Source organism: Lepidochelys olivacea, assembly GCF_965140295.1.
Source record: "Lepidochelys olivacea isolate rLepOli2 genome assembly, chromosome: 2".
Lineage (NCBI taxonomy): Eukaryota > Metazoa > Chordata > Testudines > Cheloniidae > Lepidochelys > Lepidochelys olivacea.
This window is the reverse complement of record NC_140412.1, coordinates 224,880,184-224,905,492: the sequence shown is the minus strand read 5'-3', so window position 1 is coordinate 224,905,492 and position 25,309 is coordinate 224,880,184. Positions and strand designations below refer to the sequence as shown.

Here is a 25,309-nt window from a genome sequence, read left to right as displayed (position 1 = left end):
GTGGTATTTTGAAGAGGAAGAGGCAACTTCTGCTGTTAACTGAAGGTTGTATCATTTGTGGGTGTGTTGATATATATCATCTAGAGCAAGCAGATTGATGCAAATTTGTTCAGGTGCACTGATCATGTGTTGCGCAATTATCTGAAATTTATCTACATTTTGACTCATAAAGCCATCATGAGTTCGTATTGAACAACTCATGGCTTGCACATCTCATTACTCAGACACCAGTTTCTACCTGATACTTGCACGTCACTCATAAGTCTCAGACAGACTGCTTGCAGTATTCTGAAGAAGAGAAATTTCCCCTTCACAATACTTGATTTTAAATGCTATTTTATTTTTTATTCTAGTTATCTGATAATGATGCAGCTTTTATCTTAGTGTTAAAATGCTGCATGTTTCACGATCTTAATTCACTAATACTGACAAGGTTCCAGTTTCTAGACTAGTTATTCACATAATAAACATTTGTAATGAACAAAATACATTTAATAACTGTGTGCAGATAGGTCTATGGAGTGAAACTACAGATGTTCATATACAGTACTTCTTTTTCCAGGTGTATTTACAAAATAAAAAAAAAGTAATCCTTTGATCTCAAGAAGTGATAAGATCCTCCACTGTGCTTGGTAAAGGAATCAAAACTTTTAAATCTTTGCTCCTTCCTATACAAACAAGTCAGTCTTCATTAAAATAAAATTATTTCAAAACACTCCAAAACTATACTTAAAACTTCACCTACTCTAAAGATATCAATGAAAACAGAGGTATGCTTTTAAACCAAATTTCTCCCATCCCAGAAGAGCTACTGCTTGAACTTGCTTTTTATTTTCTACTCCAACAGATGGAAAGAAGGTGTACTGCAGAGGTGCCAAACTCACTGGTACATAATGACCCAACCTGTCGCATCTGAAATGCTGACTGTGGCAAGCGCTGCAGGCTTCAACAAAACGTAATTAAGTCCTGGAACATTCTTCCAGATAAATTTCTATTAAAACTAAATATTCAAAAGTACATGGTTAAGTACTTGTTGCTTGGAGGTAATGAATTATTCATTTGATCTTATAGTAAATATTTTAACTTGTAATATACCTGTAAAATACCAGATAGAGGCTGCTGTGCATTTTAATCTAAGCAAAAGAAGTCTGTATTTGCATGCTCTTTTCAGACATTTTGTTCTTTGTGATTTTGCTGAATTTAAGTGTTCATGAAAATTGGAGGGTTCAAGAACAGAGCCTCTTCTTACTGGATCACTGTACATGGAGTGATCCCAGCAGGGACAAAAATGCCACAGGTATGTCTTATATTTAAGTATTTCCAGGATTTTAGTTTCTTCTACACAGTCTAGGCTTTCATTTAAACAGATAGAGGTCAAAAGTTTCAAATGGGGAATGTCTAAAACTAGGCACCTAAATCCATACTTACGCACCAAAATAAGTGGCCTGAAGTTCTGACCACCCCCCAACTCCTACTAGTGTCAACAGAAACACCGTCCGCTCAGACAGTACACTAAATCAAGTCACTTGTTTCAGCTGCCCAACCGTAAACACCCATATCTGAAAATTTTAAACTAAGTTTCTAGTCCTCTGTATTACTAGATGGCCATCAAAAAACTGTCACTATCCAAACAACGGAACCAGCACAGTTGTGAACTCCAGTCTACACCTCACCACTAACCTCAATGAGGTCTCTGCTTGGAGTCCAGTTGAGATCTAAAAGACAAACAGTAAGGTAAAACACCCCTCCCACTTAAAAAAAAAAAATACATGGTTTTTCCTAAGCTATTTTTAGAATGTAAACCCTTTGCCTACCCAGTCCTTGGAGTAATAAGACTCTACTGCCACAATGTCTGGAAAAGAAAGAGAATGAGAGTTTCTCTATCCATTTACCTTTGCATTTTAAAAATTACTCCCAATCTCCCTTCTCCTGTTGCAGCTCCAACATGGAACCTCAACTCAAGACCCCAAAATGGGCACATGGCTCACAGCACGTACTTCATATTGTACTTTAGCTTCCCAAGCCTATAAGAGATTTGGCGTCACAAAAGTATGAACGGTCTTCATTTTGCTGTCTAAAGTTGTATTATTTGAACTGATGCACAAATATTGGAGGTGTTTTTGTTAAGGTTACATTCTCACCTAAACTGCAGATCAGTGAAGTTTCACATCATCATGTACAGGTACACCTGCTATAAAATTGTCCATTTGTTAAAGTTCATAAAGTAAGATTAATGATAAACAAAGAATTCTACATATTTGAAAGAAATAACTCAAAAGAACTTTCCAAGACTCTCTGCACAATTGCAGGGCTAACCGAAATCAGCAATAAGTTTAAAATGCATAACCATTTACTAGTAAAACAATTACACAGTAGAGGACAGTTTCTATAGTTTCTATGCTTCACAAACATTCCTAGCAAAATTCCCTCTAAGTTTCTTCAAGTTTTCCAGCATCCCTGGGCACAAGCTGCAAGGATTAATAAGCCACTTAAAACTGACCTACACATTATATAAAGCACAATGTTGAATATGTTAAGATATAAAGGCTTATAACAGAGGCAGTCTTTGTTCAAAAACTTAGGTTTGGGTATTCAGAATTACTAGTCACAATAAGGAAATCCTTGGGCCTTTCTTGACACTTTGGAAATAGGGCTTGCAAATTGTATTTCTGTATCTGTTAGTACAAGGCCCCCCCCAAATGCAGTCCTAAGTGGTCACTTCTCCTGCTTATGCTTAACACACTGAACTAGAACCCTACAAATTCCCACTCCTTGTCTAAAGTTGGTGGGAACATTACATTATCCACTGCCACTTTCATAATGAATAGGTCTGCCAAAAATCAGCTGTGTTGGGCAGAGTGGATATGCAAGACAAAGGAGTTCTCTCTTTTCATTCCCTCTCTTGTGCCTGCGGAGATCAAAGGGTATATATGGCTCCTTGCCCATTCACTCAAACACTTCTGTCATACACCTATGTCTCTGGAGATGGGTTCCTGTATGTGAGAGGCAGAGCAAAAGGATGAGGTGAGATCAGGCAGGCAGCATCCTTACCTGCCCGAAACCTCATACCACAATCCATGTATCAATTTAGTGCTCATTCGACCCATATACTCGAATTGGTATCCAGTCCACCCTTGCACCATGTACCAAAACTAGAACTCAGCTGACCATGGGTCCCATTCCAGTGCCTCACCTGACCACATTGGGGTGCTCAAAGGTCTCCAGGTGCCTCAATACTGCCACCTCACGGATGGTGGAGAGTGGCATTCCCTCCTCGCTTGTCTGTACCCGTACACGCTTCAAGGCTACAAAACGACCTCCATTCTTCAAGTCTCGGGCCTTGAATACCTTCCCATAGGCTCCTTCACCAATCTCAGCCACACATTCATACTGCTGGTCAGCTAGGCTCATGCTGTCCTTATCCATGTTGGTGCTGCTTCTTCTCTTGTGTCTGGAGTGCCTCAGGTCCTGCTGTTGAACTGGCTGCTTCCTGCAAACTAGAACTTTGCTACTGCTGAAAATGCACTGCACACACCGTTTGCAGAGCTGCCACTGCTGGAGGAGCAGGCAGGATGATTTCACCCTCCTGCTCCCTTGTTCTGCTTCAATACAGTCCCCAAAATGCCTTCTCTCTCTCAGCCACCAGCAGTTATCATATAGACTTTGGGACCATTGTCTGGGTAAAGCCAGTTAGATCTAAGGGACAAAAAAAAACCAAACATGAGAAGTTCATTAGTGCTGGGGTTGTATCCTCTCCAGTATCATTTCTCCCTGTATATAACGTGCATCTGCTGCATCTTCAGTTCACCTACTTTACATGCTTTAATAACTGAGAAAAACAAACTGACTGACATACGTTATTTCATGAGATGGATGTATGCAGGACACAATATGATGCAGATGATGGGAGCAAGTGGAATGCTGTAGGACTGCAAGACATGACCAGCACTGTATATGTTACAGAATAGGTTCAACAATGCATAGGAAGGGGTAGCAAGTCAGTGCCAAGGGAAAGGGTGGGTACCAGCTCAGTGCTGAGAATAAGGGGTGGGATATAGTCCCAGGGCAGGGGATACCAGCTCAGTGTTGGGGATGTGGGTTGAGTAAGCAGTCCTACAGAAGCAGGTAGCAGCTCAGTGACAAGGACGGACAGAGTCCTAGGGCAGGGGATAGCAGCTCAGTGATGGGAGGGCAGAGTCCCAAGGTGACGAAGAGTCCAGGGGAGGGGGTAGCAGGTCAGTGACAGGGGTAGGGGTGGGGATGTGCCCAGGGGAGGGGGTAGCAAGTCAGTGATGGGGGCAAGAGGGGAGTGCCCAGGGGAGGGGATAGCAGATCAGTGACGGGGGTGAGGAAGTGCCCAGGGGAGGAGGTAGCAGATCAGTGACGGGGGCGAGGAAGTGCCCAGGGGAGGAGGTAGCAGATCAGTGACGGGGGCGAGGAAGTGCCCAGGGGAGGAGGTAGCAGATCAGTGACGGGGGCAAGAGGGGAGTGCCCAGGGGAGGGGGTAGCAGGTCAGTGACGGAGATGGGGGTGGGGAAGTGCCCAGGGGAGGGGGTAGCAGGTCAGTGACGGAGATGGGGGTGGGGAAGTGCCCAGGGGAGGGGGTAGCAGGTCAGTGACGGAAATGGGGGTGGGGGAGTGCCCAGGGGAGGGGGTAGCAGGTCAGTGACGGAAATGGGGGTGGGGGAGTGCCCAGGGGAGGGGTAGCAGGTCAGTGACGGAGATGGGGGTGGGGGAGTGCCCAGGGGAGGGGGTAGCAGGTCAGTGATGGGGTTGGGGAAGTGCCCAGGGGAGGGGGTAACAGGTCAGTGACGGGGGTGGGGGAGTGCCCAGGGGAGGGGGTAGCAGGTCAGTGACGGGGGTGGGGAAGTGCCCAGGGGAGGGGGTAGCAGGTCAGTGACGGAGAGGGGGGTGGGGGAGTGCCCAGGGGAGGGGGTAGCAGGTCAGTGACGGGGGTGGGGGGAGTGCCCAGGGGAGGGGGTAGCAGGTCAGTGACGGGGGTGGGGGGAGTGCCCAGGGGAGGGGGTAGCAGGTCAGTACCCGGAGGGACGGCAGAAACGCCCCCAGGCAGTGGGCAAGGGAGTCCCGCGGGGGAGGAAGCGGCTCAGCGCCCTGCCCCGCGGAAGGGAGGCACCGCCTGGCTCCGGGAGCAGCAGCTGGCTGCCCAGCCCTAGGGAAGAACGTCCCGCGAGGCCAGGCCGCTGCGTGCCTCAGGCGGAGGGGCGCCCCCGCTGGCGGGACTGCTCCGTGCCTCCCACGGCGCGCGTGTGAGGTCGGGGAGCAGGGGCCTGGCGGCGGCGTGCGCCTCAGGCTCCGCGCGCCCCGCGGCGGCGCTTAGTAGCGATCCAAGGGATCGGCCAGAGCCGCTATTGCTGAACCGCCGAGCGCTGCGCCCATGGAAAGTTACTGCACGGAGAAGAATGCGTGCACCGGAGGGGGAGCCCCCAAACAGCCCCCACCACCGGGGAAGCCCGCAGGCGGAGCCCCCAGACACCCCACCACCACCAGGCCAAGGCGCCCGCAGTGGGAGCCCCCAGACAACCCCCACCACCAGGGCTGCATGCGCAGAATCATCCCCTAGAAACAAACGTCTTCTTATGACTGCATGCTCGGGAAATCCCCTCGTACAAATCTCCCACCAAGAATGCTTGCGGGATTGGGGGGGGGAGAAGGGCAAAACCACCCCCCGAGTAGAAATGCGTGCAAGGAGGGCCCCCCAAAGCAACCCCGAATCGGGATGCACGCGGCAGCAGACGAGGACTCCCCCGACAAGAAGCACTGGGGGATCCCACTGAAACACCCGAAAATAGAACACAGGCGTGAACGGCCCCCCAACACAGACTCGTGCCCAGGCAACATGCACGGCGGTTCCCTCCCCCCGCGAATACATGCAGGAGGGGGGCGGCAGAAACTGTACCCCTACCGCCAGGGCTGAACGTCTTGGTGTGCGGGGGGGGGGCACACTGCAGGCTCTCCAGAAAGCCCCAGTCACACCGACCAAGGAAGAGAAGCCCCCTTAGCCACAAAACTACCCAGCCGGGCAGGGGCTGTCTGCGGGGCGTTCGCAGTCACACTATATGGCAGGAGAAGCACATGGCCACTTCCAATTACCTGCTCCGCTCCACAGCTGCCCCGATCGGCGCACGAGCCCCAGATAAGCTTCCGCGGGGGGGGGAAATAACCTTCCCCGAGGCAAACCTCCCATTCGATTACCGCGAGCGAAGACCCCAACCGGGTAATAAATATTCACATGATGATGCCGCCAGCAGGTCTCTGCCGCGGCAGCCCAGGCCACACAGGTAGCTGCAGCAGCTGCTCCTCCTCGGCTCTGCTGCTGCCCTCAGCTCGCATCCTCCTGCAGCAGCCTGGCAGCACCTTCCTGCCAAGGGATCTTTAACTCAGAACCAGATCGGCTTCGGCCTCCCACCCCCACCCCTGCCTGGGAAAATAAAAATAAAAGCGACTCAGCGTCCCGTGTTCACCAGGCTGCAGCTGATCAAAGCCCTGCAGGCTGCACCACGCAGCTCCCCCGTGTGCGGGGCTCGTAAACCAGCCCTCCGCGCCGCCCGCTGCTGCTGCTCCTCCAGCCTCTGTCGGCTCCTGCTTGCTCTGAGAACAGCGGCGGCAGCGCAGCTCGCACCCCCCCCCCACCCACCCCCTCAACTTTTTTTCCCCTCGCTTTCCCACGCTGGCTGAATGTGACTTGACCCCGTTTCAAAAAAGTTTGACATAGTGCTTTAACATTTCCGCATTCCTCCCCGACTACAAAGGCTGCAGCCGCCTCCTTCTGCTTTCTGTCTCTGCTCTCTGTCTTCACACTCAATGAAATCCTTCATGTGCCTCTGCCAAAGGCAGCCACATACCGCAAGGGTCGCCGCTAGCGCAACTGCCAGAGGCATGCACCCCGGGGGTGGGTGGGTGGGGGGGAAACACCATTAGGGAGCAAAACCCTTAAGGTGATTCTTATTTGCACTGAGGCAGCGTCAAAGGACCCCCGTCATAACTGGGGCACTGTTGTGCTAGGTGCTGTATAAACATAATTATTTATACTACAGGAGCCCCCAAGGCCTGATTCAGAGGTAGGGCCCTATATGCAAGAGCAGTGCAAACACCTAATAATCGATATTACTACTTAGGCTTTTAGTGCTTTTCATTCACAGATCTCAAAGGAAGCATGGTCCCAGCAAGAAGATCGTTATTAGTATTTGCTAAGCAATCAGAAGGTGTTTGACCTTGACAAAACAAAGAGCAGACCCTGCCCCAAAGAGCTTCCAGCGGGATGGGGGAAATGAACACTTTGCAGGACTCTTCACTGCTGCAGGGAACACTTTATACAAAGTTAATTCCTACAAATGTTGAAATTCACTGCTGAAGAATGCACAAAACAGATGCCAAACTACTCTCTCAGTGGGGGAAAACACATCTGGAATTCTTGATCCTCCTTCCCTCCCAATTGATCCATTCCACCAAATTCTTCTCAGAACCTCAAGGACAATTATGGAACTCAGAAACTCATCAGAATCAGTTCGTTTGGTGCTTAAACCAGCTGGGACCCGAGATCTCCCACTTATGTTTGGAGGTGGAGGATGGAAGGGAGGAAAACGGTACAAAGCATAATTAAATTCATGGAGTACAAAAGTCATTCTGTGCTGAAGTTTTTGCATCATACACAGTGTTATGTAGTAACGTCTTTATATGCTGAAAATAACTCAGCACATATGGTTTTATGTACATAATATTATATAATTAAAAGACTTCCGCACAGAAAGACATTAACAGAATTATTTTTTTAAACAACTTGACATGTCCTCTCAGCTGTCAGCTGAAATCAAGCTGGGGTGCTGGTTCTACCACCCATTCTGAAAAGTAGGGCAGATAAACTTCAAGGATCCATCCCTGTTTCTGACCAGTTTAGAAGCATCACTTGGACTGTGGCTACTGAGGAAAAAATTGAGCACCCCTGACTTCACTTGGGAGGAGAAATGGAATTTGTGCCAAAGAACTGGGACTCTTCAGCAAATAAAATTTTATGTGCTGTGCATACATTGCAAGATCTACAGGAACCAAATTTGTGCTCCTAATATACCTTATTTGATTAATAAAATTAGAAATTCCCCAAATGTTTTTGTTAAATTAATGTTAAGCTTGCTAAAGCAAGTGATAAACATTGTTAGAAAAACATATACCCAAAAGGTAGTTAGAAACCTTAAAACTTTAGCATATGTAAACGAGATAATCTAAATAAAGATTCAAATAAGTGTATACTTTTTATAAAAAAATTCTCAACATGAATATTGATATTACATCACATCTGTATGCACATTGCCTTGGCTTATCATTTCCATACTTTTCAATGTTCAGAGTTTTTGAACTGTAATATTCTTGGGGTTTTCCTCCCTTACTTTAACAACCTTGGACCAGATTCATATATGTAGGGCATAAACTACATCTCTGAGTGCAACAGTATTCACTTTTGAGGAAGGACAGGCAGCAGTATTTGCTGCTTTCCCTACTTAGAGGATTACACATTAGAAATGTAGCTCTAAATTTCAGCTGGGTCTTTCCTGGAACCCTATTGATGGAGACTGCCTGTGAGAGGCATTGAATCAGTTACATGTACAACTTCATATTCAGCATGTGCAATGTGTGAGGGATAACATTGCTATTAAGCCCTTATGTTTTCCATTTCCATTGCAACTTTTGTGTTCAAATTTGCAGCTTTAACATTTCACCATTACTAAGTTTTGCACATCACAAAACCCATCCCCAAAGCATTCTCTGTGTAAACACTTATTAGAGAATACAGTGTATGCTCAGTGTAGTATAAACGTTTTGTCTGCATGAATTTGTGAGGGTCCAATACTAATAAGAGGTGAAGCCATGAATAACTTATGCTACTTATGCTTAACTTATGCAAATAGATGCCGATAAACCATCTATACCATACTACTCCGTTATGAATCTGCTACATTGTACATGGTTTTATAGGATTTTAGGAATCTTTCAGAGAGTTTTAAAAGTGCTATGGGGTACTTTTTAATTTTTTTCTGTGTGTGTCTTTCCACCTGTAAGGCCAGCTGCTTGAGTTACCCTGCTCTGCAGGGTTCAGATGATTCCTACATGCCTCTAAAATGAGCTAATAGTTTTTCTGTACCTAAAAATTAAGTGATTTCAGGCAGAATTTCAAAAATACCTGGGTATAAACATGCAATTAAAAATGGGTGATACTACAAAACAAGTTTGCAGCACAGAAAACAACTGCTTGCCCACATTTGCAAAATTATTTGACTGTTTAAATCTTAAATAGATTTTAAAGTAATAAAGTTGTTTCATATAACATGCTTTGTGAAAAAATTATAAACCACCAAACCTGAATATATTGCCAGATATACAAATAATCCTGTTTAGTTTTTTTGCTTTTGAAAATATTTCTAAAATATCTGCTGTCCCTTTTTCATGAGACATTTTACATTTCAATGTTTCTGATTTCAAACACTTAAATACGTATTGTATTTTCATTTTGTCTCTTAACATCAGGAGGCTTTGTAAGCCAGATAACAATACATTTCATATTGCCTTTTTAGTTTAAAATCTCTTCATTAATCTATAACTTTAAAAAAAAATCTGCATCCACTTTTGGCCACTAGTGTTGTGAAAGTCCATTAAATATTGCTGCTAAAAATAAATTCAAAGTAAGAATAGTTGCTAATTCTATACAAATTATTATGAAAATATTTGTTGTACTGAAAAATTAGCTCTTGGGGGTGCTCCTAAAAAGGAAGGAGAAATAGAGAAAGCTTTCACTGCATCTCACTTTCCTTTTAACCCATCAATTTTTGCTTTGTGAAACCCTATTTCTGAATTCTGTTTAGCTCCTAATACTAAAAGAACCAATTTATATGGAAAGATATTTAAATGAGGGCAATTTTCCGTATTTTATTGGTATTCAATATATATTAAAATATAATTAAATCACCTTAAAACTAGCACCTCAAAATCTTGTATGCTGCTTTAGTGACTACAAAACACATTCATAAATGAGGTCTCTAAGGTTTTGCTGGAAACAATGAATAAACTGATGGTGACAATAGGTGACAAATAATTACTGGAATTAACATGCTTTTATAGCAGTTTATTTGAATCATCTGGCATCATGCAGTACCACAGAAGTGCTATGAATAGTTTAAGACTCTCAGAAAGAAAGCTATGTTGGTTTGCTTAGTGTTTTAACTGTTTCAGGAAACTGCTAAAGTTTTGTTGGGGATTCCAGAATTTGGTGTTACAAGAAGTCCTCATACAAATCAGAGTGAAACTTACTCTTCAAAAGTACATATTTGAATAAAGGGTTTTGGAGGATAAGGCACTCTGTGTATACTGTTTTCATACTGATTTATCTTTGTTTTAGCCTGCATCATCTATCTTAGCTGATATGGTGTGGTTTTTACCCATTTAGTTAGGCATTCCTAGTTAGAAAATCCCTTACATAGTTGAGAAACTAACTATTATTTGGCCAGAGTAGTCACAAATCAATTGAGTTGGTACAACAGATCGTGTTTATTTGTAGAATCCCCTGGTAGTCAGATTTTATAATATATGAGCACAAATTGTAAAATCATGATCAAAATAACCTTTAGCAAGTGTAAAAAGGTTTTGTAAATAAAACACCTACTGTTTATAATTATTACATACCCAGATATCCCCTAAAATAAGAACTTCATTTATCGCTGATTGTGTTGAACTCATATAATACATTCTTAATTTAATAGTAACTGCATTATACATTTGTGTGGGAAAATGTATAACAAACAGAAAACACTTTTAAAGCTACTTTTAAATAAAGTGTAGACATAATGAAGAAAAAATGTGGTTTTTGGACAAAATGTACCAGTGAGATTTGGTACAAGTATTAAATTATTTTAAATATTTATATGATCAGTATGCACATTCTTAATTAGTGAACCAGAACGCAAAAAAATCTCTAATCCATATTTTCAGAAAAAACACACTTGGTTGTAAAAATATCCACAGAATGTTTTAATTAGTTCACATGTGATAGTGAAATACTGTTCTAATCTATGTAAAATGTATGTAACCACTGTATAATTGGCAATGATTAAGGTAACTTAAGCCAATTACAGAATTATTCTGTTTAGTTTATTTTTCTTTCAATCAGCGCCTCTGTTTATTGTTGATAATTTTGTGTTTGACAAACTGTATCTTTCCATTACTTCAGAAATAAACTCTACTGTGGGACTATTGTTTTTTTCTGGCAGAAAGAACCGCAATATGATGCTATGCTATTCAATGCACACGTATTTTTCCATATTTGCTTGTATATGCTTTAGTAATTACAAATCGCAAGAGTTGTCAGTAAACATGCCATGTGAAAAGCAAGTTTACAAATAAGTCCATGCCTGCAAGCTTGCTCTAATAAAACTCTGAACTTCTTAATGAATGCATTTGACCACATAAATTATACATAACTTGCTCATCCTCTTCTTTAGACAAGATCTGGAGAAGACCTTATTTGCTTTAGAAAGAAGATTTTTGCATTGTTTATTATGTACCTACTGTACTTTGCTATGAAAGACCCAAGGATAATTGGATGTTTCTCTTTGAGAGAATAACTTCTTATTTATTGTTATTTGTATTTTGTATCACCTACAGACCCCAACTGACATTATGGTCCATTGGGCTAGTATATAATAAGAGACAAACTCTATGCCAATGAGCTTACAATCTAAATAGGTAAGACAGAAAAAAGACAGGAAGAGAAACAGGCACAGTGTGGTGAATGAAGACACTTGCCCAAGGTCACACAGGAGATCGGTGACAGAACTTGGAAGAGAATCCAGGTCTCCTGATTCCCAATCTCATACCCTAGCCACTAGACCATGATTTAGAAATCCAAACATGCAGCAACATACCCCAAGAGATGTAAGGAGGAGGACAAAATGGCATACATTTTATCCATTTTCTCAAGATTTTGAAGTTCTCTCTTATCCTGTAATTATCACTGTCTGACATGTCATCATTCTTTACTGCTCATTACTAATAATTGCCATGGATAAGATTTCTCCCCACCCCTTTCTATTCTCTTTCCTACTTTTACAGACCTGTATATCTGCTTCTGGTATATGTATGTGTAACATGCTCCTGACCTGATAAAAGCTTCATTTTTTTGGACTTACAGATGAGAAATCTTCCAGAAAAATCTCCATTTGATTTATACATGTAGCATCCTAAACACTTTTTGACATGCAGTTGTACTATGAAAAGTAGTATGGTATCAGACTTTTTTTAAAAGGGCAGCTCTATTCTGAAAAATTTACTATAAAAATGGCACCTTACTCAACAGACCTGATTCTTGTGTGTACAGGCATATTAGTTGACTTTACTGACTAACGTAAACTTTTACTACTTTTTATTCCTGTTGGCTCTGCAGAGTCAACACAGCTACACAGGAAGGTGAGCTGGATTCTATTCTAGCTCATGAACGATCAACAGAATTGTCAACTAAATTCCAGTTGGAGAAGCCTTATTGTCCGTGATGTGGAAATGAGAAAGAACCTAGTTTAACTCAGATTTCAGGTTGAGTTTGACGGGCTGGCAGTTAGTAAAGCCATTTTTGTTTTTACTCATTACAGATTTGATCTGACAGCTATCAATAGTCAAGAAATATGGAGATCCTGATGCCATTTTTACAGAGTCACTTTTCAGAGTGGAGCTGCACTTTAAGTGTTTGGTTCTAGCCAGAATCACACAAAGGTTGCCGCTTTGTAAGACTAGAACAATTTACTTACCACAGTGTACGAGATTAGAAAGAAAAACTAGTAGAGGAGGTAATGCTGTGGGTATAATCCTATCTTGCTGACGTCAACAAGTGCTTGGCCATTAAATGCCTTGGGAACAGGAGTAGGCACTATGTCTGGTATCAGGTAATAAATAAAAATAAATAAATAAATAATAAATAAATAAATAAATAAAAATAAATGGAATGAAAACAACTAGGTTCAAATTATGGTAAGCATTTGAATGCCAGGAAAAAAATCAGTTGTACAGTATTACTACGGGGTGCTGAACAGCTGTACCTCAAAACTCAGAAGAAACAGCACTTCACTGATTAGTGAATTGATTCCTATATCTAGATAGGATAAATAATATCTGCTATTTAGTTATTCCCATTAAAATAGAATTTTATTATATGGAAATTAGAGTTTCCACTGTATTATAGGTATTTCCTATCCCAAGTACAAAGACAATAGCAGTATATATGCACATAAACAATAGTTGGATTTTTAAAAATCGGTATTTACAACTTGTAAGTCATTTTATATATACCAGAAAAAATACTTGGTGGATGGAATATTTTTAACACCCAAATAAAGCTAATTACTTTCAAATAATAAACGTCACAAGCTTAATCAGGACTGCTACATACATATAGACAAAGAACAACTGCTTGTCTCTTTATAAACTTAATTCCATAATAAAAGTTTTGGGAATATACATACACAACAATAGCTTAAGAGTTTATTTTTTATAAGACTGCAAAAATGAGAAAGCCAGTATATTATAAGGTAAAATTATAAGAACCAAGTATAAAAATGCAGTAAAGTTACATCAACCAACCTTACTGCTGCCCCCATCTGCAGTCTACTGCCCTCATGTGGGCACAATTCATTGTGAAAGGTGTGTGGATACACAACAAAATCTTCATTTAAAAAGCCTCATTAGTGTCACTAAGTGACAAAAATATACTTACCGATGCCATCATATACAAAACCAAAGCATTTAAAAGCAAAAAAATTGAATAGTTAAGGACATCATAAATATTATACTGCCCACATAATAAACTAGATTATTCTTATAAAAGATAAATCAATGAATATTTAATCACAATACAAGAAGTTCTTACTCTGAAAAAACAGTTTTTATTTTGGGTCAGCATTAAGGATGGAATGCATATTACCACTGAATCCTAGCTCAGTGAGCTAGAACCCTGAAGGTACTGTGAAAAAGAAACTAACTATTTAATATAGAGATTTTTTTTCACTAGAGCATCTACAGTTACAAAGACACTGCCTTTTTGGTATATGTAAAAAAAACTGATTTAATGAACTCGGTTTAATTCTGCATGTCACTTAGATAAACTAAGATAAGAAGGGGTTGAGTTGGACTGGTTTGCAGCAGCTTGACAAACTGGAATTTTTTTCTGGAGGGTCTGTCATCTTATGCCCTACAGAGTGTAAGCTTTTGCGATTGTGAAGATAAACTTCAAAGTGTGAATCAGGTGTAACCAATGCAGTGATGTCTGCCTGAGCTCACAGAGAGCCTGACACAATAGCTCTGAGATGTGGGCTATCCCTATTCATTGACTTTGAGGTCTAATATTGTTAGCTACCTACCTCACCACTGTTCAAAACAAGTAAGAAAGGAGAAGGATAGTCGTATTATGAAAATCTGTGACTATAGTTTCCATTTGGTACCCCAATTGAGAAGAGCTTGGTTGGTGAGCAGAGCCTGAGAGAGCCACTGCTACTTTTCTTCCCAAATAGATCCCTAAATCTAAGTATATATCTCCTACTCATTCTAATAGTATCTGAGCTACAGTCATTAAAAGGACAATTACATCCATAGTAGACCCTAGTTTTCCTCTGAACTTTTTCCAAGGCAGTGGGGACTATTTATTTATTATAAAAATTCCTCTAAACTCCCTATCTTTTTTCACCCTCTTCCACTTTCTTACTTTCATTGCTGCTGTTTTTGTTGTGCATAAAGTGATACTTTCTCTCCCTACTTCAGTACAGTGGACTAGATGCTGACTGCCTCCGGTCAACTATTGTTTGAAACCTGAATATTGCACTTAGTGTACATGCAAAAGAATTTTGCTTTTGTTTCCAGAATAAGATCCGATAACATTGGCTATGAATTTTTGTTGACCATTGCCTAAAACAAAAAGACAGTCATTGTGAGCAACAGTCAGTTGCCTTTTCCAGATGAAAACACTTTAGTCTGCATTCCATGGTGTATAGCCTCATCTCACTGCACATGGATTTACATGCATAACTCCCATTAAGATCAATACAAATTACATGCATAAATTCCTCTGCATGGAGATAAGAACAATATACCCCTTAAGGCTGTAAAATGTTGTATCTGTTTAGCAAATGTAATGCAAGTCTACAGTATGAGAACAAATTGAAGGAGACAAATGTTGAGCGCGCAGTAACTCATTTTAAAGACATTCCAGATATAAGTATATAAGCTGTTTATTATCCACAGCATACCAGAAGAGTTTATACCAATTACAATTATCTAGTATGGCAGCAGTATATTATGTATTATTAATGGCTACCAGTATATTTCACTCTCACTATGACCACTGTCATTGAACACTTTGTTCTGAGCTTGAAATGTAGCAGGCATCATGAGATATTGTTAAAGCTCATCCAGAAAACTACTACTTTAGCTACATTATAGTACATTATTAATAAAAGATGTACCATGGGCAAACAATGTATAGTAGTTATTAAAAAACCCATCATTTGACAACAGATGCCATAGAGTAGGAGTTAACTAAGAATAGGAAATAAATGTGGGATTTCAGATATCACTGAATGGTAACTGTTGGTAAACGTTTAACTTTCTAATAGTAATCATTCTTCAGGGCTCAAGTTGCACTGCAATGCCATTCTGGCACTTTTTGGGGGCACCATAACGATAATGCTGTTCTGGCATTTTTGGCAGGGAGCCACAATGCTTTTCTGGTTCTTTTGATACTATCACTTTTTTTAGGGATGGAAGTGTGTTCGGGCACTTCAATATTTTAGGGCTGGAGTATTGCCACTGTTCGTTGTACTATTACCACTAAAGGAAGCTGTCTAATGGTTCGAACAAAGAACTAAATATCAAAACTCCAGGATTCTAGCTCTGGCTCTGCCACTAACTGACTGTGTTGTCTTGGGCAAGTAACAATCTCTGTGTGCCCCACTTTAGCTATCTCTAAAATGGTTATAATAAAATGTACCTAGCTATGCACAATGGGAAAGATTGTGAAGGTCTCTATATAAGTGCAGAATATTGTAGTAATTTATCATAGTGAAGCAAAATCATTATTTATCTTCTGATTCCAGATCCATACGCTTTTATATGCACAGGCACACATACATGTATAGTTACGGTAACATCACTGACAAGTCCCGGGGAATTACATTAGCAACGTATTGAAAAGAGATTATATTAATAGAAAAGAAAGATTACCTGAGAGGATAATCACTTCTTTGGAGATAAACTTACTATAGTGAAATCAGATTTAATAAATGATTGATAAAGTTTTGAAGAGAAGCTAATTTAATCTGTAGAGACTTTCAGCATTAATATCATCAGCACTGTTTTAAATTTCCTAAAACATTTACCTTGTTAAAATGGAAAACAGTCTATAATTTTAAACGCGTAGGAAAAAAAACAGAGAGAAAATCAATTTAAGCAGAAATACTTATGAATATCCCTGCACCCAGCATCTCCAGTACTGGTATGAGAGCCTTCCCCTCTGCAGCTATCTCTGACTCACTGACTGTCTCATCTATCTTCAGAGCTCATCTGAAAACCTCTCCCCCCCCTCCAATTGCCATGACTTTCATTGTCCATATGTTGCTGACTCTGTGATTGAATGCTACCATTTATTCATTTTGCCGTATTTCATACCACTTGTTTTGGCCATTTAGAGACTAATTCAGCTCATACTGAAGTCAGTGGCAGTTGTGCCAGGCCCTTGTACCATATAATGTATTGTATTAATGAATGCAATGAAATGTTTGGAGATACAGTTTGTATGAAAGACATTATAAGACATTAATAATATTCTTTTAAACAAATCTTTAATATAGTTAATTTAAATAAAACCACTAAGGTCAATAGGATTTACATGGACATATTGAGACATATTTGAGAGGAGAATTTGGACCAGTATTCTTTCAAGGAAATATTTTAATATGTAGTTATACAGTCCTTAAAAGCTCTTTACGGTTAAGAATAATAGCGCTGCCTTAACACCTGCCACTCATTGCAGTTAAGTGATAAATGGCAGGTGTTCTTACTTTTATTGTACAGCCGTGGTAGTTTCCATACTTACAGCATAATGTTTATCAGAAACTAACTATTTGAAAAGATTTTATTGCAAGGCAAAAGGCTCCTCATTACCATTATCACGTCTTTATTACCTCAGACTGCAGCAGCCAACAACAAAAAATAAAATAAAACCCCAACATGCTGCATGGGGCAAATCCTTTCTCCATCAAACCATGCTCAGGGAAAAACAGAATCCAAAAAGCACCACAGAAAACATTGTCCCTTTAAAGCTTCCTTTGTTCTACATCAATCTTCTCAGGAAAGTGGAAGCCCAACCTCCACCCTCTTCTTTGCTGCTTTAAACACACTGCAGAAGGCTGAAATCAGTTGAAATAAATTTCTCTTACTTTAAGGTCCTCTGCAATGGAATTTGCCTCCAGCATCAGAAAAGCTCCTCACCCCTGCCAATACACACCCCATTCCTGCATTGGTTGGCAGTTTGATCGCTCACCATTTTCTCAAAAATGTTAATGAAAGATACGGGGCACGCCCACAAACAAAGGGAAATTTGGAAGTGTATGAAAATACAGCTTGAAATGATTGCTTTTGGGATTCTTTTTTAGACTTATTTAAAGGCGGAGGGAGACTTTTGGGTCAAGGAATTTGGTTTCATCCAGAAATATCAAAACACTCTCCCAAAGGTGGGTAAGCATTATTAAACCCAATTTAGTGATGGAGTAACTAAGACAGAGACTAAGCGACTTGTCCAGGATACTGCAAGAGAACACATGGAAAGAGAACTCAGATTCTCTGACTCACAGTCAAGACCGAATTAAAGTGTATTAGGGATGTTCCTTTTGGTGTTTTGACGAAACCTCTGGGAGAAGCTTCCTCCCCATTTAAGCAGGGCTGGAGGAAAGAGAAATGAAATAGTTCTTCTATGATACCTGCAAAAAACTATCCTGCTAAGTCATCTATTTATTTATCTTAAAATACTCATCTTTACCCCTACTATGCTGTGCATTAACCTTGTTTAATAAAAGCATAATATTATTGATGTTGTCCTGTCCTTCCTCCTCTAACACTTCCTATTGTCTTCTTATCACCTTCTCCCCTCCACGCTATCCTGTCATGTCTCTAATGAGTTTGCAAGCTCCCCAGGATAGGGGTCATATTTTCTTATACTTGTTGATAGGCAGTCATCACATTTTGGGTACTGTATGATAATGATAAACATTTGCTCCCCTCTCACTGCTGGAGAGAAAGGGAAAATGTACTTGTGCTCATGGTGTCACACAAAAAAAATTCACTTTGCTGCAGGACCCAGCATAGATGCATCAGAGTCAAAAGGAATCTCTGGTGGAGAATTTAGGTTCAATATGTCTCAGAATCTACAGAGCATAATTCTGCAAGGTGCTGAGCAATTTCTGGAGGTGTGGAGTTTCCTAGTCTTCAGTGGGAGCTGCTGGGTACTCCCAACTTTTAAAAATCAGGCCTCTTATTTAAGAGCTTAACCTGAGGCTCTTATGTTTGAAAGTCATGGTCTGAGTCTCCATGGGGCTCAGTGGCCAATGTTTGCTGAGCGTTCATTCACCAGAATGAAGATCTGAAAGAGTGAGAAGTCCAAGGTGATTTCACTCACATTTCATACAAGGAAATCATTGCTGCTGATTATTCAAAAGCAAATGAAGAAGCAGCAGCAGACACAGTGCTGCAACAGAGAAGTTCTTTGAACTGGGAAGTGTGATATCATTTCTTTAACCTAATAATTTATAGAAAATATATGGGAACGAAACCAGCAACTATAGTTATATTTTATCAACTACAAAGCAACTCTGACTCAGCAGGACAAGCTGTCAGTCCCATGCACATCAGAATAAGCATGCAACTGCCATTGTTATTAACTGGAGCTAATTAGCATCAGTGCACTAAACAATATTCTAATAGGGCACAAGTGATGGGTTATCTTGCGTTTCTGTCCCGGAACTAAAAGCAACAGTCAGAACATTGATGGATGATACATTTGTCTGTTTTGATGCCTTGGACATAGGAACGGCCCTACTGGATCAGACCAAAGGTCCATCTAGCCCAGTATCCTGTCTTCTGACAATGGCCAATGCCAGGTGCCTCAGAGGGAATGAACAGAACAGGTCATCATCAAGTGATCCTGTCGCTCATTCCCAGCTTCTGGCAAACAGAGGCTAGGGACACCATTCCTGCCCATCCTGGCTAATAGCCATTGATGGACCTGTCCTCCATGAATTTATCTAGTTCTTTTTTGAATCCTGTTATGGTCTTGGCCTTCATAACATCCTCTTGCAAGGAGTTCCACGGGTTGACTGTGCGTTGTGTGAAGAAATACTTCCTTTTATTTGTTTTAAACCTGCTGCCTATTAATTTCATTTGGTAACCCCTAGTTCTTGTGTTAAGAGAAACAGTAAACAACACTTCCTTATCTACTTTCTCTACACCAGTCATGATATTTTTGACCTCAATCATAACTCCCCTTAGTCGTCTCTTTTCCAAGCTGAAAAGTCGCAGTCTTATTAATCTCTCCTCATACGGAAGCCGTTCCGTACCCCTACTCATTTTTTGTTGCCCTTTTCTGAACCTTTTCCAATTCCAATATTTTTTTTTTGAGATGGGGCGACCACATCTGCACACAGTATTCAAGATGTGGGCATACCGTGGATTTATATAGAGGCAACACGATATTTTGTGTCCTATTATCTATCCCTTTCTTAATTTTTCCCAGCATTCTGTTCGCTTTTTTGACTGCCACTGCACATTGAATGGATGTTTTCAGAGAACTATCCACAATGACCCCAAGATCTCTTTCTTGAGTGGTAACAGCTAATTTAGACCCCATCATTTTATATGTATAGTTGGGATTATGCTTTCCAGTGTGCATTACTTTGCATTTATCAACATTAAATTTCATCGGCCATTTTGTTGCTCAGTCACCCAGTTTTGAGAGATCCTTTTGTAGCTCTTCGCAGTCTGCCTGGGTCTTAACTATCTTTAGTAATTTTGTATCATCTGCACATTTTGCCACCTCACTGTTTACCCCTTTTTCCAGATCATTTATGAATATGTTGAATAGGACAGGTCCCAGAACAGACCCCTGGGGGACACCACTATTTACCTCTCTCCGTTCTGAAAACTGACCATTTATACCTAGCCTTTGTTTCCTATCTTTTAACCAGTTACCAATCCATGACAGCACTTTCCCTCTTATCCCGCGGCAGCTTACTTTGCATAAGAGCCTTTGGAGAAGGACCTTGTCAAAGGGTTTCTGAAAATCTAAGTATACTATAGCCACTGGATCCCCTTGGTCTACGTGCTTGTTCACTCCCCTGAAAGAATTCTAGTAGATTGGTGAGGCATGATTTCCCTTTACTAAAACCATGTTGACTCTTCCTCAACAAATTATGTTCATCTATATGTCTGACAATATGGTTCTTTATTATAGTTTCAACCAGTTTGTCCAGTACTGAGGTCAGGCTTACAGGCCTGTAACTGCCAGGATCACATCTGGAGCCCTTTTTAAAAATTGGCATCACATTAGCTATCCTCCAGTCATCTGGTACAGAAGCTGATTTAAATGATAGGTTACATACAGTTAGTAGTTCTGAAATTTCACATTTGAATTCCTTTGGAACTCTTGGGTGAATACCATCTGGTCCTGGTGGCTTATGCTGTTTACTTTATCAATTTGTTCCAAAACCTCCTTTAATGATACCTCAATCTGGGACAGTTCCTCAGATCTGTCACCTATAAAGAACGGCTCAGGTTTCGGAATCTCCCTCACATCCTCAGCCGTGAAGACTGAATTCATTTAGTTTCTCCTCAACGGCCTTGAGTACTCCTTTAGCACCTCAATCGTCCAGTGGCCTCACTAGTTGTTTAGCAGGCTTCCTGCTTCTGATTTACTTAAAAAAAATGGCTATTGCTTTTTGAGTCTTTGGCTAAATGTTCCTCAAATTCTTTTTTGGCCCTCCTAATTGTATTTTTACACTTCATTTGCCAACGTTTATCTCCTTTCTATTTTCCTCACTAGAATTTCAATTCCACTTTTTAAAGGATGCCTTTTTGCCTCTCACTGCTTCTTTTACTTTGTTGGTTAGCCACAGTGGCCCTTTTTTGGTTCTCTTACTATGTTTTTTAATTTGGGGTATACATTTAAGTTGAGCCCTTATTATGGTGTCTTTAAAAAGTTTCCATGCAGCTTGCAGAGATTTCACTTTTGGCACTGTACCCTTTAATTTTTGTTTAACTAATCTCCTCATTTTTGTGTAGTTCCTCTTTCTGAAATTAAATGCTACTGTGTTGGGCCGCTGTGGTGTTTTCCCTGCCACAGGGATATTACATTTAATTATATTATGGTCACTATTACCAAGTGGTCCAGCTATATTCACCTCTTGGACCAGATCCTGCGCTCCACTTAGGACTAAATCAAGAATTGCCTCTTCTCTGGTGGGTTCCAGGACCAGCTGTTCGAAGAAGCAGTCATTTAAGGTGTCAATAAACTTTATCTCTGTATCCCATCCTGAGGTGACATGTACCCAGTCAATACGGGGATAATTGAAATCTTCCATTATTATTATTGATTTTTTTATTTTAATAGCCTCTCTAATCTCCCTGAGCACTTCACAGTCACTATCACCTCCTGGTCAGGTGGTTGGTAATATATCCCTATATATATATATATATCCCGCTATATTCTTATTATTAGAGCATGGAATTTCTATCCATAGTGATTCTATGGTACAGTTTGATTCATTTACCATTTTTATTTCATTGATTCTATGCTTTCTTTCACATATAATGCCACTCCCCCACCACCATGAGCTGTTCTGTGCTTCCAATATATTTTGTACCCTGGTATTTCTGTATCCCATTGATTATCCTCATTCCACCAAGTTTCTGTGATGGCTATTATATCAATATCCTAATTTAATACAAGGCACTTTAGTTCATCCATTTTATTATTTAGACTTCTTGCATTGGTATATAAGCACTTTAAAAACTTGTCTCCTTTTAGCTCTCTGCCATTACACGATGTAATTGAATGGGACTCTTTTTTATTTGACTGTTTCTGATCAGAGCCTGCCTGTATTTTATCATTTTCCATCCTCTCATCCTCACTAGGATATAGAGATTCTCCATTAATAGATCATTCCCTAAGGGATGTCCGAGCCACGTGCTCCTCCACACCTGTCAGCTTTCCCCCAGCCCTTAGTTTAAAAACTGCTCTACAACCGTTTTAATGTTAAGTGCCAGCAATCTGGTTCCATTTTGGTTTAGGTGGAGCCCATCCTTCCTGTAAAGGCTCCCCCTTTCCCAAAAGTTTCCCCAGTTCCTAATAAATCTAAACCCTTCCACCGTCGTCTCATCCACGCATTGAGACCCTGCAGTTCTGCCTGTCTAACTGGCCCTGCACGTGGAATTGGGAGCATCTCAGAGAATGCTACCATGGAGGTCCTGGACTTCAATCTCTTACCTAGCAGCCTAAATTTGGCCTCCAGGACCTCTCTCCTATCCTCCTATCTTATTGGTACCTACATATACCACGACCACCGGCTCCTCCTCAGCACTATCTAAATGTCTTGAGAGATCCGCAACCTTCGCACCAGGCAGGCAAGTCAGCATGCAGTTCTCCTGGTCATCACAAACACAGATAACTGTCTCAAATGATCGAATCGCCCATTACTAATACCTGTCTCTTTCTAATCCTCAGTGCGAGAGGATACCGCAACATCTTCTATAAGGAGGGTCCCAACTATGGGATTGTTTCCCTCTGCTCCAGTTAGATGCTTTCCTTCCCTGGGACTTTCATCCTCCTCAACAGCTCAGAGGCTGTCAGACCGGGGGTGGGACCATTCTAGTGTGTCCCGGAATGTCTCATCTATGTACCTCTCTGTCTCCCTCAACTCCTCCAGTTCAGCCACTCTGGTCTCCAAAGCCTGTACACGGTCTCTGAGAGCCAGGAGCTCTTTGGACCGAATGCACACATACACCACCTGCCCATAGGTATAATAAATAATAATATATAATAATAATAATACATGCTGAATTGGGTGCAATAAACTGGGTAGCCCCCACTCTTGCTGGACTTCTGCCTGCATTCTCTTTTTACTCCTGCAGCTGGTTCCTTTGTTGTTGTTTTGTTTATATTGGGGGGTGGGGGGTTGGCTTTTAAGTCTAAAGAATGTTGTGTTCTATTCCCCCACTCTCCCACTGAGTTCCTAGTTGTATGTTTGGAAGTTGCATTGTTTTACCACATTTGTTCGACCTTTATGCAAACAGAAGAGTGTGCATTGCTCTTGCTTATCATTAAGACAAAATTTACATTAAGTCCATCTTGTTTTGCTGATGATTTTGCCCGTAAAGATGAGTTTATGGGAATTATATTTGTAAAGCATAAAACTAAAGCTACTGTGAAATCAAGATCACACTTGTTGCAAAGGAAATGTAAAAAACTGCACTTGAGAAACAGCGTTTCCATGCCAGCCCAAGTATTTGAAATGAAGAGGTCAAAGGAATTGCTTCCTGGCTCCCATGTGGAATCTGTATCACTGACGTTCAGAGATTTGTTGTGACATATTTAACAGTCAGATAATAGTGAATATTTGGATAGAAAACTACGTCTGAGATCATGAAGCATACTGAAGCCCATTTCCATCCATACAGTTACTTGTCAAAGTTGGACCCATAAAGAAATAGATGAGACTGGTCTAAGTTGGCATGTGCCTATTGAAGTCAATACCATTTGACACCAGCTAAAGAGCTGTCCCAGACTTTTAAAGAATGTGCAGCAGCATCCATTGACTTTTGTGGTCTTTGGATCAGGGCCACAATGAATTTGGCATCCGTCTGTGAGTCAGGAGACCATGTCTTTATTCCTAACTCTGCCACTGACTTGTGAGATGAAATACACCATTGTGTGTCACTCTGGAGGCACACAAAATTGATCGTTAGGAAAATTTTGCCCTTAAACTCTCTAACACCTAAATTTCCCTATTTGTGCTTTCAGATCTATAGATAAAAAGTGCAATACAAATATTATTATGAAACAAAGTACATTGACTCAAAGGAAGAAGGCAGAATATTTTCTGGTAAGTCAGATATTCAGGGTAAAGATGGTCACATAAGAACTAACTACAACTGCAGTCTGTATGCTCAGGAGAATGAAGGGACCGCTCCCGCCCTGGCACTCTAGCAAATATTTGTTTCATAAGAGATGGGCAACCCCAAAATATTATACCTGCATTCTTATACCTGCATTGGTAAAATCTGTGTCTGTATAAGACTATTATCTGACAGGAGCATTTCTGAATCTAGCTACTAATTAGTGCATAGATCCAGTGGTGTTAGGTGCCTTTGAAATACCCACTATTGACAGATATTTGGTGTTTGATAGAATGCAGTAAGTAATGGTAAATACATTGCGCTTCCATCACTTCAGGAGCACCTTCCATCAACAGAACTCAAAATATTTTACAAACATTTATGATGCCTCGCAACATGCTGTGAAAAAGGTCAATATTATTGTTCCCATTTTGACAATGGGGAAATGGAGGCTAGATGATCATTTGTCCAAAGTTCCATAGGGAATCCATGGCAGAATCAGGAAGTGAAACCAGTTTTCCAGACTCCCAATCTTGTGCTTTACCCCAAAGATTATCCTTCTTTCTGGGAATTCACCATGTCCATCTGTGAGACACGAAATATTTGAATCACTACAGATTAATTTACATTTTGCAGATCCTTTTATTGTGTGGGGGAGGGGTTTAAGACAATTCTCAAAGAAATAATTTGAGGGCCGGGGCCACAAACTTGGCTGACAATCTGCAATTGCAGAGAAGCAGTTAATCAAGATTTTGTGTGGTCAAACTGGGATTTAAAACAGAAAAACCAAAAAACCAAACCCCTGTTTCTGGTGAATCATCCCTACAGAGGCGGAACCCTAAATTCTTGATGTCTGCGGTGTCTGAGCTTTAGTGGGGAGTATGACCCTTTGGAAGATTTATTTTGAAAAGGTTTAAAAATTAAACCTCATATAGTTCTCAGCACAAACAAAATAATACTGACATCTCAGATTTGAATGCACATAGCTAGTGATGATATCCAGCTTGAAAAAACAAAACCATGATCCTAATGCTAAATTCAAATGTGGCCCAAAATTATCAGAGTGATTGAAAGCATTTTGGGGTATATTTTTAGTTAGTAAGGCTGG

General features: G+C 40.9%; 1 protein-coding gene across 2 annotated transcripts in view; it reads right to left on the bottom strand.

Moving 5' to 3' along the window:
- CDK6 (cyclin dependent kinase 6) overlaps positions 1 to 6,598 on the bottom strand; it is a 187,684-nt gene extending 181,086 nt beyond the window's left edge. For both annotated transcript variants that reach the window (XM_084620902.1, XM_084620903.1), the window contains exons 1-2: positions 6,112 to 6,598; positions 3,194 to 3,696 (exon numbers count right to left, since the gene is read on the bottom strand). In XM_084620902.1, the coding sequence (XP_084477028.1) occupies positions 3,194 to 3,426 (233 nt within the window). In that variant the 5' untranslated portion in view covers positions 3,427 to 3,696; positions 6,112 to 6,598. The remainder of the gene's footprint in view (positions 1 to 3,193; positions 3,697 to 6,111) is intronic.
- Positions 6,599 to 25,309: the final 18,711 nt, after the last annotated feature.